Source organism: Macrosteles quadrilineatus, unplaced genomic scaffold (assembly GCF_028750875.1).
Source record: "Macrosteles quadrilineatus isolate MER2022 unplaced genomic scaffold, UCM_ALF_1.0 Scaffold_7__1_contigs__length_78375512, whole genome shotgun sequence".
NCBI lineage: Eukaryota > Metazoa > Arthropoda > Insecta > Hemiptera > Cicadellidae > Macrosteles > Macrosteles quadrilineatus.
In genome coordinates this window covers 42,435,180-42,451,665 of record NW_026542600.1, presented here as the reverse complement: position 1 = coordinate 42,451,665, position 16,486 = coordinate 42,435,180, and the positions used below count along the sequence as shown (strand labels likewise).

General features: G+C 34.5%; 1 protein-coding gene across 14 annotated transcripts in view; it reads right to left on the bottom strand.

Moving 5' to 3' along the window:
* The window catches only part of LOC128997791 (CLIP-associating protein 1-B), a 140,843-nt gene that overhangs the window by 105,100 nt on the left and 19,257 nt on the right, over positions 1-16,486 (bottom strand). For 3 of the 14 annotated variants that reach the window (XM_054423498.1, XM_054423500.1, XM_054423501.1), the window contains exons 1-2: positions 10,458-10,633; positions 6,535-6,781 (exon numbers count right to left, since the gene is read on the bottom strand). The exons of 10 other annotated variants lie outside the window; for them this stretch is intronic. In XM_054423498.1, the coding sequence (XP_054279473.1) occupies positions 6,535-6,646 (112 nt within the window). In that variant the 5' untranslated portion in view covers positions 6,647-6,781; positions 10,458-10,633. Of the gene's footprint in view, positions 1-6,534; positions 6,782-10,457; positions 10,634-16,486 lie in introns of those variants that run through there. One more of the 14 variants, XM_054423499.1, reaches the window with a different exon arrangement.

The following is a 16,486-nucleotide window of genomic DNA, read 5'->3' as shown; positions in this document are numbered from 1 at the left end:
GTCCCAAGGTTCGATTGTAGTCCGGTTGTAAGTAGATCTCATTAGTAGTTAGGTACAAGAAAGAGGTCGACTGGTCGGGGACTTCAATGGGTCACACGGCCACGTTCAGCGACTATTACATGGTCCAAGTAAACCTTTCTTTAGGCGTTGCAGGTGAAACACTTAATCAAAGACTTGATTGGAGTTTTCAATAAATAATAAACCAACTTTACGTTGCCTACGCTGGACAACTTGAACACCTGACTGACCACCCAAAAGAGGCCGGGTCTTAGGAGTTTAAATTGTGTTGATTGTTTGACGTATTATCTCTCTTCAACATTTCCAGTACAGGTTTTTAAATTCCTAGATCAGTAGGAAAGATAATCACAATGAATCAGAATCAGAATTCTTTATTCATATTGTATGTACATAAATGAATAGTGTCAAATGCCAATGTCAGACTACAACTAATTTTATTTCACTCTAGAGAAAAGTTGAAATTGCATACAGTCTTATTGTTTATTTTTTCCAGCAGAGCACCTCAACCTTTTTTAGTCTTTTACATTGAAAAAAACTCTTCAAATTAATAATAACTCTTTTGCAGCAGGAGCAGATGGTTCCTAATTAGTTTACTGAAATTAGTTTGGTTTATTTTACTTTTTAATTTGGTAGGAAATGGTTTAAAAATGTTGATCCCATAAAGGATTATTTTTTATCGTAGAGGATGAGATTATGTTTTAATAAATTTATATCCTTATTATTTCTAGTATCATGTGAACGGACATTTTTCGAATTTCCCAACTTTGTAGTTGATTTTTAACACACATAAACATTCTAGTTATTGGTCATGTACAGTCTAAATATGTAGTTTTAAAAATTTATCTTTCACATTTATTCGTTTGTCCAAGTATAGCATGATACTATAGCCTTTTTTGGAGTTTCATAACTGTGTCTAAATTTTTTTGGACGTTCCTACATAGATTGCCAGACCATAAGACAAATGGAAATATCTATGCGCAAAATATTGATTTTAGAGTGTCCAGTCTACATAATAGTGACATACGCCTCAAAACATATAACCCTGAAGAAATTTTTTGTGTTATGAATTGTGTGATTTGCGTTTACGTAAATCACTAAAATTTAGTATGCTTAAGATCTTATATTTTTTTATTTCCAACTAAGATGTATGGAAGTATATATGTAATGGGTTACAATATCTATGTCTACAAATTCCGTTCCTCCGGATATGTTCGATGAACTGCTAAAGCATTATGGTAACTGTATGTGCAACTCGAGTGCAAAGTGCAATCACCTCACTCGAGAAACCATTCCTCACGAGCCGTTTCTCTCGAGTGAGGCAATTGCTAAACTAGTTGCTCAAATAACTATTTCTGATAATAAGTTATAGTACAGGATGAAATAAAGACATTTGCAAAATCCGATCAAATATATAGTTATGAATAACCAAACTACAACAGTTTTCTTTTTCTACATAAGAACAACATGGTAATTTTAAACGTAGTTTTTTTCGTTGCCGTCAATCGTACAACAATGGTTCAATCTACAAAATTGTTTTTAGGTCTACACAATGGCTCTATGTAGGTTCATGCCAAATTTCATAATATCGGATCAAAAGTACTCGAGTTACCGTTGCCATAGACCGTTGCTCACTGACACATATATACTAATAATTGCAGCAAATGGTGTTTTTGACTTTTGGGGGCACCAAAATGAAAAATTAAATCGGCCCCGGGTCTACTATCATGAGGCCTACGGTAATAGCTACTTCCCTTAAGGGAAATTCGCCAATATAATGTATTTAAACTCACTTAAGTTACGTAATTCCGAGGTAAACCACGTCAAAACACATGGATAATTCATCAAAATACCATACAACAAACAATAATCCCGACCAAAAGCCAAAAGAACGAAAATTTTTAAATTCCGAACCAAACTCTTATGTTACGGGATTTGTTTACATTCGACACGATGACGTCATCTGTTATTGTGGTAATTATCCCATCCAATAGGATGATCGGTTTTAATGGATTCTCTGGGTATCGCAAGAGGATCCGCCAGGTGGAATGAGGGGGGGTCAGGGACGATTCAATGACGTAACCCACACCTTTAACTCCCCCCCCCCCGTCATGACATCTATCATTCCTCGTTACGGTGAGCAGGTAGCTTCGCGCTAACATAAAGATCCGCCACTATGCAGGACTTTAACAAAAAAATCAATTCTAAGATAGTTTGGATAAAGGTAAAAAAATATACAGGTGAAAATTAATTTTTCCTACAGTCGCCAGACAAAGTTGGCTTCCTTGCACTGTTTATAATACAGAAAGATGCTAATTGCTGCATTAACTTACTTTGTCGCAAGGTTTATACTTTGGCGCACATCAGAATTCCAACCAAACAACACAAAATAGCGTGGTTTTATTATGCACATCCACTTAAAAATAATAATAGTATGATCAGCTGATTGACTATTATAACTACGATTTAACCTGTCATTTCGCGTTTATAGTTTATATTATATTTTCCTACAGTCACCCGACAAAGTTGGCTTCCTTGTACTGTTTATAGGGCAGAAAGCTGCTAATTGCTGCATATTTATACTTTGCCGTACGGTTTATACTTTGCCGTACGGTTTATACTTTGCCGCACATCAGGATTCCAACGAAACAACACAAAACAGCGTGGTTCTAGTATGCACGTAATCCGTGTACGCTTGGAAATAGGTTGGCAACACTTAAAGATAATAATACTATGAGCAGCTGATTGACTATTATAACTACGATTTAACCTGTCATTTCGTGTTTATAGTTTCGGTATTTCTGAACTTTCTGGACTTTTCTTTTAAACGTTTTTAAAACATTCCTACGATCTTAATAAACAAGAAAATACCTTTTCCTACAATTACCTAACAATGTACATGTTCTCTCACTGATTTGAGAAAGCAAAGTGGCCAATTCGCTCATCAGTGAGACAATGTTAACATTGTCTCACTCTAATTACTTTGTCTCACTCCAGATTTGCAACGTGAAGGCACGGAATAGTGAGCGCGTAACATGCAGGCAACGTCGTATGCGCGCGAAATACGTTGGCAGCACTGGCTGTAAATCAGCTGGTCAGCTGTTGTACTGTTGTATTTGTAACTTCACATTAAATGTAATATTATATTAAAAGTTCACTTCTGTGAAAAATAAGGTTATGTTTCTTCACAAATTTATTTGTTTTATGGTAACTGTAGGAAAAGTATAACGTGCAACTCGAGTGCAAAGTACAATTGCCTCACTCGAGAAACCATTCCTCACTCGCCTACGGCTCGTGAGTAAGGGTTTCTCTCGAGTGAGTCAATTGCTCACTTTTCTCACTAGTCTAGTTGCACAAATAACTATTAAAGCATTCTTTTAGATGCGGAAACCACTTCAAATTACAAAAACATACGGAACTATTTTCTCAAAACGCGGAGCATATTTCTTGCCGAGGAAAATAGCGGAGTGATACGGACCGCGGGTACTACTTTCTCTAGGGCACCATTTGTGTTGCCAGCTGAACCTAAAAACGTGTTGTATAGTGTTTGAAAGACTAATTATTTATATGCTTTATAGTGACTGTAGGAAAAATATAATGTGTAACACGAGTGAAAAAGGCCTTTGCTGCACTCGAGATCATTCCGCATTACTCTAGTGTGCAGCAAAGTGCCACTTTCACCACTAGTTACACAAATAACTATTTCGTTCAACGCTTGGTTTGAACAACTTGAAGTGAAGTATTTGAAAGATGAATTATAAGTGGGCCTAACATGTTTAAAAGTAATGAACTCGGTGAAAGTGATTGTGAATATAATGGTAGACCAGAAGTATGATAATAATAGTATAAATCTTTGTTATACTGTAAGTAGCAACTGGTAAAAATGTCATAACCTTACACCTAACAGTTCAAAAGTTATAAAAGATTATACGTATAAAAACGCGAAAAAGTCTATGTTCGGAAAACGATATGCAAAGTTGCTAAACATCTTACTTATGCTCAAAAACCTCCTGCTCCGCTAAAACTGCAATAAAGTAAAAATAAAAAGAATATGTGAAAAAGGTGTCAGAATTATCTTAGATTTGGTTATGTTCTAAAATACATATACTTAAAAAAAATCAAATATAAAAAAAAACAAAAGACAGTACAACACAGCTACTGCTACACACAGCTACTAATTATCAAAACAAATAAACGGCATCAGCAAACTGACACATACTTTCTCCCATAACATTGTAAAAATAAGGTTATGGGTAAGCTGTGAGAGTAACTATGATATTCCATAGGGATAAATCACTAAAGTTGTAATAACTTTTGAACCGTAATTGTTACAACAATGGGGGTTGCACAATTTTTGTTTAGAATTATAAGGACTATAACATATTAATTTTAATCCAAACGGATTTCTATGGGGGTTTTATGGAAAATAACATAAGTTACAATTACTTTTGAACCGTACTTTTTACGGAAATGGGATCTGTACCATTTTGTTCAAAATTTTAAGGACCATAACATACTAATTTTAATCAAAACCGGCCATTTTTCCAAAATCCAATTTTTAGTTTTTATGGGGTTTTATGGGAAAATAATATAAGTTACAATAACTTTGGAACCGTAATTTGTACGGAGATTGAATTTGTACCATTTTGTTCAACATGTAAAGGACTAGGCTATAACATGCTAAACTTTTATCAAAATTACTCGGGCCGTTTTCGAGAAAATATTATTTTTCCATAATTTTATGGGTTTTTATGGAAAAATCATACTGTAATTAAAATAAAAATTTTGAAAAAATGAAAATAACACCTGGATATATAATGGATTAGTACCTACGTACAAAATTTCATCAAAATCGGACGACAGGTGTGGTCTGTAGCTCTGTACACATCCACACACACACAATCACTTCGAAAACCACTTTTTTGGGTTCAGGGGGACTCAAAACGGATACATCCACTCAAACTCGAAATTTTTTACTAAAACAATACTTTCTCCATATACTATGTATAAGGGGGTAAGTGACCCAAAACGGATGTATCCACTCAAAACTCAAACTCGAAAATGTTGAAGTAAACAATACTTCCTCCATATACTATTTATAGGGGGATAAAGTAACAATGAATAGTTGAATAGTTTTTACAAGTAACGTTTTTTCACGCATCGAAAACTCAATCGCTGATAACTAGCTTGTAAACTATCCTTAGCAAAACATTCTTAAATTAATCAGCTGATTAGTAAACCCCACTATACAGGGTGTTTTTTTAAGTGTGTCACCATTAGGATCTCAGTAACTAATGATTTTACAGCAAACTTTAAATGGGGAACATTCCCTTGTTTTTAAAGAGGTTCAAAAATAGTTAAATCAACCTAATATGGCGGTCAACTTTGATATTTCTTATGGAACACCCTATATTTTATCATGTTTTCGGATAGAACATGCAATTTAAAAACTTGTCTTCTTTTTTCTTTTTTCTTGACATTTTTCGATAAACCCACTCGTTTAGGAGTTACAGCCGATGGAAAAATGACTTCCGGTGTACATTTTACATCATGTAGCTCCTAAACAAGTAGGTTTATAGCGAAGATGCGAAGAGTAAATAAGTCAAATAAGTCTTAAAATTGCATCCACATTCCAAAAAAATCATAAAATTCGTTAAAAATATTAATTCTATTATTTAAAAAATGGCGGCCATTTTCCAAAATGGTGGCAAACTTGAAAAGTAGAAAACTGGGTATTTTATGGTCTTTATGGAATTTGTATGCAATTTTAAGACTTATTTGACTTATTTACTCGTCGCATTTTTGCTATAAACCTACTTGTTTAGGAGCTACATGATGTAAAATGTACACCGGAAGTCATTTTTCCATAGGCTGTAACTCCTAAACGAGTGGGTTTATCGAAAAAAAATTCAAGAACAAAAAGTTTTTAAATATCGTGTTCTATCCGAAAACATGATAAAATATAGGGTGTTCCATAAAAAATTTCAAAGTTGACCACCATATTGGAAAATGGCGGCCATTTACAAAAATGTTATTTAATTATTTTTGAACCTCTTTAAAAACAAGGGAATGTTCCCCATTTAAAGTTTGCTGTAAAATCATTAGTTACTGAGATCCCAATGGTGGCACACTTAAAAAAACACCCTGTATAAGTAAAACTGTTTTAGTGTCAATTAACAAAGTAATTTCTTTACACTTCCAAAACTAATAATTTGTAGAATATATGTAAGATTACAAACGAGCACAGCATTAAATTTAAGGGTTTATACATTAGAAAGTAAGTTATTGTATACAAGGGAGCGTAATGGATTACATATTTTGGAACGAAGGGAGATCTGTAAGCAAAATTGAAAATGCCAAAATGAATGTGGTATAAAAATGTGGTTTGTGACAACGTGTGGGAGCAATGCGTTAAAAATTGACTCGGGGGCGTGTGGAATATTTGCCGAGGCACATCTTGGGACATGAACACATATAATAGGATAAAGGTAGGTCCTACGTATTGAGAGTGGATTCTACCTGGTCTCCGATGAACGTCACAGTGGCAGCCCTTGATTCTACCTCCAGGATGTTTGATCACATTGTCGTACTTGAGTATCCACATGAGATCCGATCCCCACAGTGACTCCATCCCATTACACAATACAGTACTTAACACTTACACTTTGAGGTAGATGAGGATTAGTTCCGCCTCAAAACACGCCCTTGTGGTTAAATACAGAACTAGTTCATCATTTACTTTGGATACTGCAGGTAGACTATCATCCTAATGTGAAATGTCAAGTACCTTTTAGTTTACGTCCTAAGCAGTGATTGAATGACGGTTAATTAATTTTAGCTCAATATCTTGAGATTTACCATTCTTCGGTCGTAATACCAAAATATAAGTATTAATTTACGAATATATATAATGCAAAACACATCATACAAGACCGAACCGTACTTCAAATCATTAATCAGCTGATCCGTAAGGATTACTAATAGGAGTATGTTTAATCCGTTATATAGGTTTGAAGATTTTTAATGCTGAAGATTGACGATTAATAAAAGATTGAATGGATCTTTTCAGATGTATTTAAGACTGCAAAGTCAATTAATAGTGTATAAAAATAGTAAATACAATCAGTAGAGTCGAACATCTTTCTGTAACACGAGTATTTTATAAAATGTCCTCAACTGTAAGGATTTGTTTTAGTAAATCATCATTGCTAGAAAGACAAGGCAAGAAAGGGAGCAAAATTAAGTGCTATAAAAAATAACATATATTATTTACTGTTTACGAAATTGTTCTTTAAAATTTAAACTACTTGAATCCCATAAGAAGAGACAGATGTGCAATGAAACTCACGCCTATTACACCGATTTCTACATCCCATCTTTCAAAACTAGTGTTGGCGAAAATTGGCCTAACAGTGAAGCTACGAGGCTAATTAAGAATGCCATCTCCATACAATGGTTAATCCTCCATCCTCGCATGTGGGTGAAAGGGACTCTCCTCGTCATAACGTAGTTTATTGGGTGATTTAGGGGGTGGGGGAAATTATGGCTTCGGTAAGCAGTCGTTGCTTTATGTGCGGTTTGGGTTAGGCACTTAATTATATCTGCGAACCAAACAAACAGCAAATATCTTTGAAGACTAAAAGTTGTGACTTTTCAAAACCACCTTACGAACTTTTATGATTTTGTTAGCATCCAATAAAAATCAGTTAGGTGATTCATTCCAGTGAAAAATTACAGACTAGGGTGAAATTAATTAGGTTGTTTCCTAAACTTCATAAGTTTACTCCTATGGCAAAATATTCAGAACACGTAAAGAGTATAGAGCAGGCCTATACATTGTTGTTTATTTTATTAGTGAAGCAATCTTGGTTCGTACCAAAAACGACACGGGACGTATAACGCAGGTATCGTAACATGTGGCAACACTTTTATCTCGATTTGAGGTTCTGCAATGTTTGAAGTGATAACTGAAATGAGCCGTCCTTGTTTATTTGCTGCAAACCTTTTCAACATTCGAGAAAGGCTAAAATATCCAAAAGGTTCTTGGCCGATTGAGCATACAATGAAATTTACGCAAGACAAAATTTTAAAATTGGCAAAAATTGTATAGTTTTGTTTAGAGAGTCGGTAAGCTTCAACTTTTTATTCCAGGGACTTCTACATGAGCAATTTGTTAAAATCACTTAATTACCATGTTTATGGGTGGCGTACGAGTCAGCGAGCACAGAATATTGACAATACTATCTTGAGAATTAATTTCACGTTGCCAAATTTATATATAATTATTTATAATTAAATATAAGATACAGTCAGCTGCTATTTGTGCAAATTACTTTTCGTAAGGTTTATTATAGTCTTTTAAATTTACAGTTCTACTCCATACTAAAACTTTTACCATTGAAAAAATACAAAAATTGAAAAAAAATATATTTGCCTGAGTCTTTTACAAACTTCTTCAACAAGTTTCTTTTGATATTTCAATTTTAAGAAGCATATTTATTCATGGATGGGATAAATCAATGCAACATTAACCTGAAGATGTGTTTATAAACACGAAACAGCTGTAGTCAAACAACTACAATCGAGGATCACTTGACGGATACAGGTAATTTAAACCTTTTGTAGTAAAAATCAATGATCCAGAGGCTATACCTTAAAAATTAAATTTGTAAGTATCGTAGAACTAATTTCTTCAGAACAAACTCGAAGTTTGTATTTTATCAAGTAATGTATAGTTGTAACGGCCTTAGAAACTTTATTTGATTTGGAATCAACTGTTCGAATAATTAAATTATTGTTTTAATCTTAAGCGGTATGTCTTACTTACTCGTATGCAATAGGGCCAGGTATATCATTGAATACTTTAAGTTATGTATTGAAACATGTCCTTATCACATGGTCAACAGCTATTGGCGATTTGAGTGATTCGAACCCATAACTCTAGTACAGAGGTCTCGCGTTCGAATTAGTATACCAGCCGCACATAAGTACAAAATTTATCGTTGTTAAATCAATAGTTCGATTTTAAAGCACACGCTCTTTTAAAATAATCTAGTACTTTCTGGACAAGGAACATAGTTGGACTGAAAACAAATGGATTTCAATAAGTAAAAAATGATAAATATTTGATAATTAATTAAGTCATCCGACGACTAACTTCCAAATAGTAATTGGTTAGTATTGGCCTTAATGTGAACGGAGGCAATTGGCCGACCTACAATATGTATAGGCATTGATTAAACATACTCCCTTATAAGTTTGTTATAATGACCTTAGAGTAAAAGGCTCACTGTAAAATAACCAATTTATCGTATTTTGTCACATTAAAAACTCGACCTGTTGTTGCATTGGGTCAAAATCCCAATGTGTCAGATACGTTTTAGCACTGACTTTATCACCTAAATTGTTAAAAGAATTTGTTGGATTTTCTTATGCAGCAAACCGACCCCTAAACGTTCATTTTTATAGGCATACTGGGTATCAATTTAAAGCTATGTGCCTTTTGCGAGTTTAAATGATATCCAGTGAATGGCTCTTCGTCCTATAGGTTATTAAAATTTCAGAGTCTGTGCTGATTCTGGTGTCAATCATCTGAACTTTTTCAAGTTTACATTTGCTTACATCAAAACAGATGGCCACGATACAATTTTGTTTACATCCATACGAAAATTGGGTTATCGTAACAGTTTGTGATGTTTTAGTGAATTCAAAGTAAAACTAGTTTGACTTGGGATTTTGTCATACTGAAACTGCAAACGGTACAAGTGTAAATTATTTGACCTTATGCACATTTGAATTCCAGCAACACTCCCTAAAACAAGAGCAAACATCTATTCGACATCGGAACACTGGAACATTTAAATGTACACAAACACACGTCCTAACACGCTTCATACTTCACAATAAGATGATGAGTCTAGTTGCAGTAGGCAATTGTATAGGCACATCGATAAAAAATGTATAAGTCTAATGTATGTTATAATTTACATATTTTCGAGTTTTGTGTTGTTTAGACGTACAACTTAAAAACTCCGACCTGTACAAATGCCTTCATAGGCGACAGCACTACAATAACATCGCCATCTTATGCCATACCAATGTATACAATCAAAACAAAATTCTGACTTAGAATGTAAATGTTTTACAAAACTTCGAATAACATTTGATTGTTGAAGTTACAAGTTTAAATCCTGACGAAATTAACAATGAGTCACACAATGGACTTCGGATGATTATCCATTAATATTTCTCATGTTTAATATGTAAATCAACGAACAAGTAAGAAAATGTTTACACGATCAAACGGTAAGATACCAAGTTTAAAAGTAAAAAAATACAATATAAGCGAACATAAAGCTATTTTATTTCACCCAAAACCGTACACTAAACACTAAGAAACTTTAAAACTCAGTTTAGTGGCTAATTATTACACCCATTCCTACCGTGAGATTTTAAGGTACATTGAGAAAAAAACATTAAATTAATTGCACTAAAATACGTCGATCACTCCAAAATACTCTCATCTAAACATAAGACCACTTCTGAAAAACTATCAGATCGACGAATGATAAGAGATACGGACGAACAGACCGAGGACGACAGAAACCGAACGCGGACCCGAGTCTCACCGCGACTGAGCCCGAGACCAGACTAGAGAAGATAATGGCGGGGGGGGGAGCTGATAGGAGATAGGAGCGGGGATTTGTAGGGGAATCTCTCCCATATTTGGGTATTTATCGGGTTCCACTAGTTTCTCCTTTTATCAGCAGGCTAGCCATTCATGAACTCAAATTTTTCATGTAGTGTGGTACAGGATATTTGAAATCGATCCCGTTCCTACAAGTCCGAAATTGTATAAAATCATGTATTTATAGTATTTAAGATATCTAGCGAATTTCCCAAATAGGTAATACACTTACTATTACCGTAGGTCTTATGGTAAGACGTAGACCCGGGTCAAATTTAGCCTACTTCTTTGTTTAGATGTCTTCAGAGGCCAAAATGCTATCAGTTCAAATTCAGATGTACAATGAATAAATGTATATATTGGGGTGTGCGTGTCTGTCTGTTAGCACGATAGTTCCAGTAAAAATCATTCTATTTGGACAAAATTTGGCACTAACTTGTGAACCTATGTTGTTTGAATTGTTACATCATGGGGCTATGGGGATGGGGTTTAATGGAGTAAAACTGGTTTATTAAAATTTTGTCTCTTAAAACATACATGTTTGCAAATTCTTTTCAAATCATTTTGTAGAGCATAAAAACAAATAATAAAACACTCATATACCAGAATCCCATCTAATATTGTACTGGACCCAATATAGATTTTAAAATTGTTTAGGTTAGCCGGAAATGCAGTAATTGCGTCTACAAAATAACAAGATGTACTTTTACTACTATGAGTGGCTTGTGGTTTATACTGCTTCCAATCACGAGAACGCCGTGATCGTCTCCTGCGATACAACATCGCGATACTTTCCCGTGATGGTCTTCAGCGGTCGTAAAAATATCCGTTTTTATCCAACACGATCGCTGCAACACCCGTGATCACCTCTCGTGATTTTGTTCTACTACATTGTGGGCCACGACATGAAACGTCCACGACGAAGAGGAGAAAAACGTGTTGGAAGAAGCTCGTTGGCAATAATAAAACACACCTCTTGTCCTTTTTGTTTTCAGGAATGAACAAACAAACAAGGCTAACGCACCCAACTTTCCTCGTTGAATGGTTTCCTGACGTCCTGGAAAACAGGAATTGTACTTAATTTTCGATGGCCAAGAAGGTGTCGCAAGTGAATAATGGGAGAGGGGAATCTTATATTTTCAAAAGACACTAATAAAATGAGCTAATAATCGTCATTTGTACCATTTCGCGATCTCGACCATAATCACGACGATGCCATGAAATTAAAAGATTTTCCGTGAACATGATACATGTATGGAAAATTTGAGTAAACTAAAACATTAAAATTGTATACAATATAATACATATTTTTTGCTGCAACACTTCATGCATAGAAAAGAAAAACGTGCTCGAGGAAGTCACCACGATCGTAAGAAATTTTCAAGAATGTTGGCAGTGATCGCGGTAAATCATCACACATGTTGCCGAGACTAATGGAAATCGTCACAGTTCTGCAATCTACGGCGATTGCGGGAAATCATCAAGAATGTTGCCATGATCGCGTGGGAAGCTCTTGGCACGGCGTTGCTACAATTCTGACGTTAGTAACTGTTTATAAAGGCAATCGTAAGTTCGGAACTGATTCAAAATAAGCTAAATATCAGCGAGAACCGATTTTAAGGTATTGGCTTCTAATGGTATCTCTTATTGGCTCACTAGTGGGATTTTGTATACTCGGTATAACATGTGTGTACTGGTAGCTAATTTAAAAACATTATGTCCCGTCATGCGGGTTGCATCAACTGTCATCGCGACTCATATGAAGGGGCTCAAGTACATAATACAAGCGAAGTCAACCCCGTGAGGCAGCGGAAATGTTTGCAGTCCGGTCTTTTCCCTAATCCCTACCACCGTCCACCACTCTCCTCCCGCCTACACTGCCCGCGTTGCTAGTGCTAGGCCAAGTGCCAGAGATGTCACGAGCTCACGAGCTGCAGTCTTGTGGATTGTTGGGGAAGTGTTGATAATGCCTGATTCCGGTTGTGTGGGTTTTATGTCGATTCAAAAATCTTATATTGTCATCCTTCGTCTAACGTGACGTACGAAATATTTGTTTTGTTTTCTTCAAATTCGTGACAGAATGGGAAGGTGGTGGTTAAATTTTTGCACCATTTTGTATGCTCCCTCTCCTGACCTCACTATTAACTTAATAACGTGTGACAGGAAAACTTACTTTAGTATTTATGGTATTACTTTCATAAGAAATAAAAATACACGGTTGGTATCACTATTTTACTAAGGACCCAACATCAAATTACTTTGAAAGCTAGTACCTAACAAAATTAAAAGTAATGCCCCATCAACTTAAACTACTCATGCGATTTTTACCAAACATTTGTTTATTTAGCTAAATTAGGCAATTCTAAGCACTTTTTACCTCTGGCCATTATGGGGCATACCCCCAATTTGTGTTTTATGGTTGCCGTGTGTTCAGCCGTCAGCTTTTAATCACTTCTAACACTTAGGCTACTTATTTAAATAAATAAGTACTAAGTGTTAGAAGTGCCTATAACAGCTAGCCAAATTGAACCCAACCTAACCTGACCAAACTTCTTTAACATTGGCAAATTCCTATTGCTGTCAGAAAAGACATGTTTTTTAAATATCTTGTATGAAATGTTAAATGTGTTATTTGCAAGCATTTTTGAAATTGTATTTGCAGTGTCTTACCCAGTGTTTTTATTGTACTAAACAGTCTGTATGTAATATAAACTTACAACTCGGTTCATTATAACCTAAACTTTACCTACCTAAGCTAACCCAACTACAAAACACTTAATACAGCCCCAAATTCGCATAAAGGACGATGACCTACCATACTAACATGCTACCATTAAATAAGCCTACATTCAAACGCAAATTTTGGGGTAATGTTTGATGTATTTTTTATGATGTGAACATGATTATCAAAAATAGTTAATCAAAACGGGTAGCCTACATAGGCTTAGTTATTAATAATGTCTTATAAAATTCAAATAGTAGGTTAGTTAATTATAATTTCTATAAATTATATATCATTCAAGAAATAGTGTTTTGCATTTAAAAAAAATTGGTCTTACCATGCACCACCTAAAGTAATAAATAGCTTCTTTCCTATAGAGGAAATTTGATAAAAGGAGTAAGGGGTATGGTGTCATTTGTTTTATAAAGGTGCTGGTGCACACCCACAAGTGCAACCTGAATCATTGTGTATATCAGATATCAATTTCTGTCTGGACATAATGTGATAAGGATTTATTCATAGTTAGTGTCAGAGCAATATACAGTTATGATGGATTATTAAAAGTTAGTCATAAAGAACAAGTTAAATTTGCCGTTTAAGTAACATTCTTTAATATTTACCAATATTAAGCATCTCCTCTTGTTAACATGTACAAACTCTTGTTAACGTTTCAATTTTTTTTTTATATTTAGATATATTAGAATCTTTAGTTCATAACCCTATCAAGTCACACAACTGGGGATAGCCCAACTCCGCGCGGTGGCCACATCTAATCTCTACGCTACCTTCTGGGACTCTTGAATGAGATATTAAGTATTTAATATCAAATACTCTATATAACAGGTGTCCCAAAAGTAATGTTACAATTTTATTTGTTCATAACTACTTTCTTCATATGACAGGTTAGATTAGGTTACATTAATAATTATTTATTGAAGACTTTGGAACATATAAAGTCACTGTCACTCTTTCTCGCGACCTTACTTAACACTGCGCAGAGTTGGACATGTGCCACGACCACGAGGGACCCGAAGTGACCACCGCGTGAAGTTGGACAGTGGGTTTTGACAGATTTCTGACCACCGTGCGGATTTGGGATAAGCCCACACGACTACGGTTTAGACTTTCCCTTGTAAAACACGCCAAAGAGAGAAGAAGACTAACATCTATAAGTCAGATTATTTAATTGACCATTAGACTAGTCTTTGATGAACTACAACATTCAATATAGATGATCTATTTACAAATAGATCCCTAAGACCTTAACAACAAGACTACTGTAAATTAGACATTCCAATCCCCTGTAATAGTTGAATACAGTGTTAGAATTAAATACCCCCGCAGCAGCAAACCAGCAGACTAAGCGAATTTCCATTTTCCTGATTATATTTTCACTCAAAAATATCCTTAAAAATTTCAAGAGTTATTCCCTATTTAAATAACGTTAAGTTTAATGAGTACTTAGTTTTGCTGCTACAGGGAAGGTAACCATGTATTTTGAATATGTATATTGAAATTATTATTGCTTAGTACATGAAATAAATAAATTTCCAAATTTGATCCAAATACATTCATAAACAAGCAAACTACATCAGTTTTAGTCTCAAATAAAAATATGGGAATTTTTTCTCTTTTTTTCTCTGTAACCTTTCTTTAAATCATACAACAATGCTTCAATGTACAGTACAAAATTGTTTGTTTTTTAACCTTAAATAGAAATTAGACATTCCCGTGTTTTAAGGGTAAAAATTGGAACTTGAAAAATTTCTAACCCCCCCCCCCCCCCCAAACACTCGGTTTTCATCACCCGATATTGCTGGTTTGCAAACTACATTAATTTACTAATTATTCTCAATCAGAATAAAAAATTCACGATTTTGAAATTTGTCTCCACAAAGTATTCATCAACGCTTGAACACGCTAAATTATTTATTTGTATAAGCTCTACAAAATGGTATGGAAACAAATTGCATAATGTTATGTTTCGTGGGATCAGAAATGGGGAAACCCAATTTTTACCCCATAATTCTTACTACATTCCCATAGTCCGATCAGGCCGGTTCAAACACTCGTTTTAATAAACATAGGTTTACAAGTTTCTAACAATTTTTATAAAAATAGGATGTTTCTTGCTCAAGTTAACGTGCTAATGGACACACGCACATATATATTATAGAGACATCAAAACGAAACAGCAAAGCGGTCCTGGGTCTAGGTCTTACCATGAAACCTACGGTAATCACTTATTTCAATTATTTCCTTTAGGGAAAATTTGCTAAAAATAATTTGGTACAATTGAGCTACTGAAACAATGGGCATCTACATTACTGTTTATTTTCGTATACACCATGACAAACTTAAATGGGGATGTACTGCTGACTTGACTATAGCATCGTTCATATCTCCTAAAAGAAATAAATAACTTTACTGTAGCAAACGCTAGGGCAGGTTCATTCCACCATGTTATTTTTTTTTTTTTTTTTGAAAAAACAGCTTTTCCAAACCTATACACATACACATATAATCCCAACACTATTGTCCACAGACATTTTTTTTATTAATTAATTGTTTTGCTTCCCCTTTTCTTTCCACTATACCTCAGTGCACCTATCTTTACAGCATTTATATTGAGCGTTTCTGTAAAATAATTTAAAATTTAAATTATAGACCTACTAAATAATTTTCATTCAAATGTCTTAAACTATACTGCAAAAAAAATCACCAACAAAATGTTGATAACATTAGTAAAAAAGTTTATCATTTCAAATATCAAATAAGACAGGATTTTTAATGTTCAACTAATTGAAGGGCAACATACCTTATGTATGGAGTGTGAACGTGAGGTATTACAATGACCACTACAATGAAGCAACTAAGTGATTATGTGTTGTGGGTAGGCTCAATCACTAGCCCCAATCTATCTAACTACTTCTGACTGTGGCATCATTCAGACACTGCTCACAACACAATCATCACTCAAAAAAGATCTTAAAGTTACACTTCTCCTTACTGAATTTGTTTTAAAGTTTTATGTTACAATTTCTGATGTAGTAATATTTATC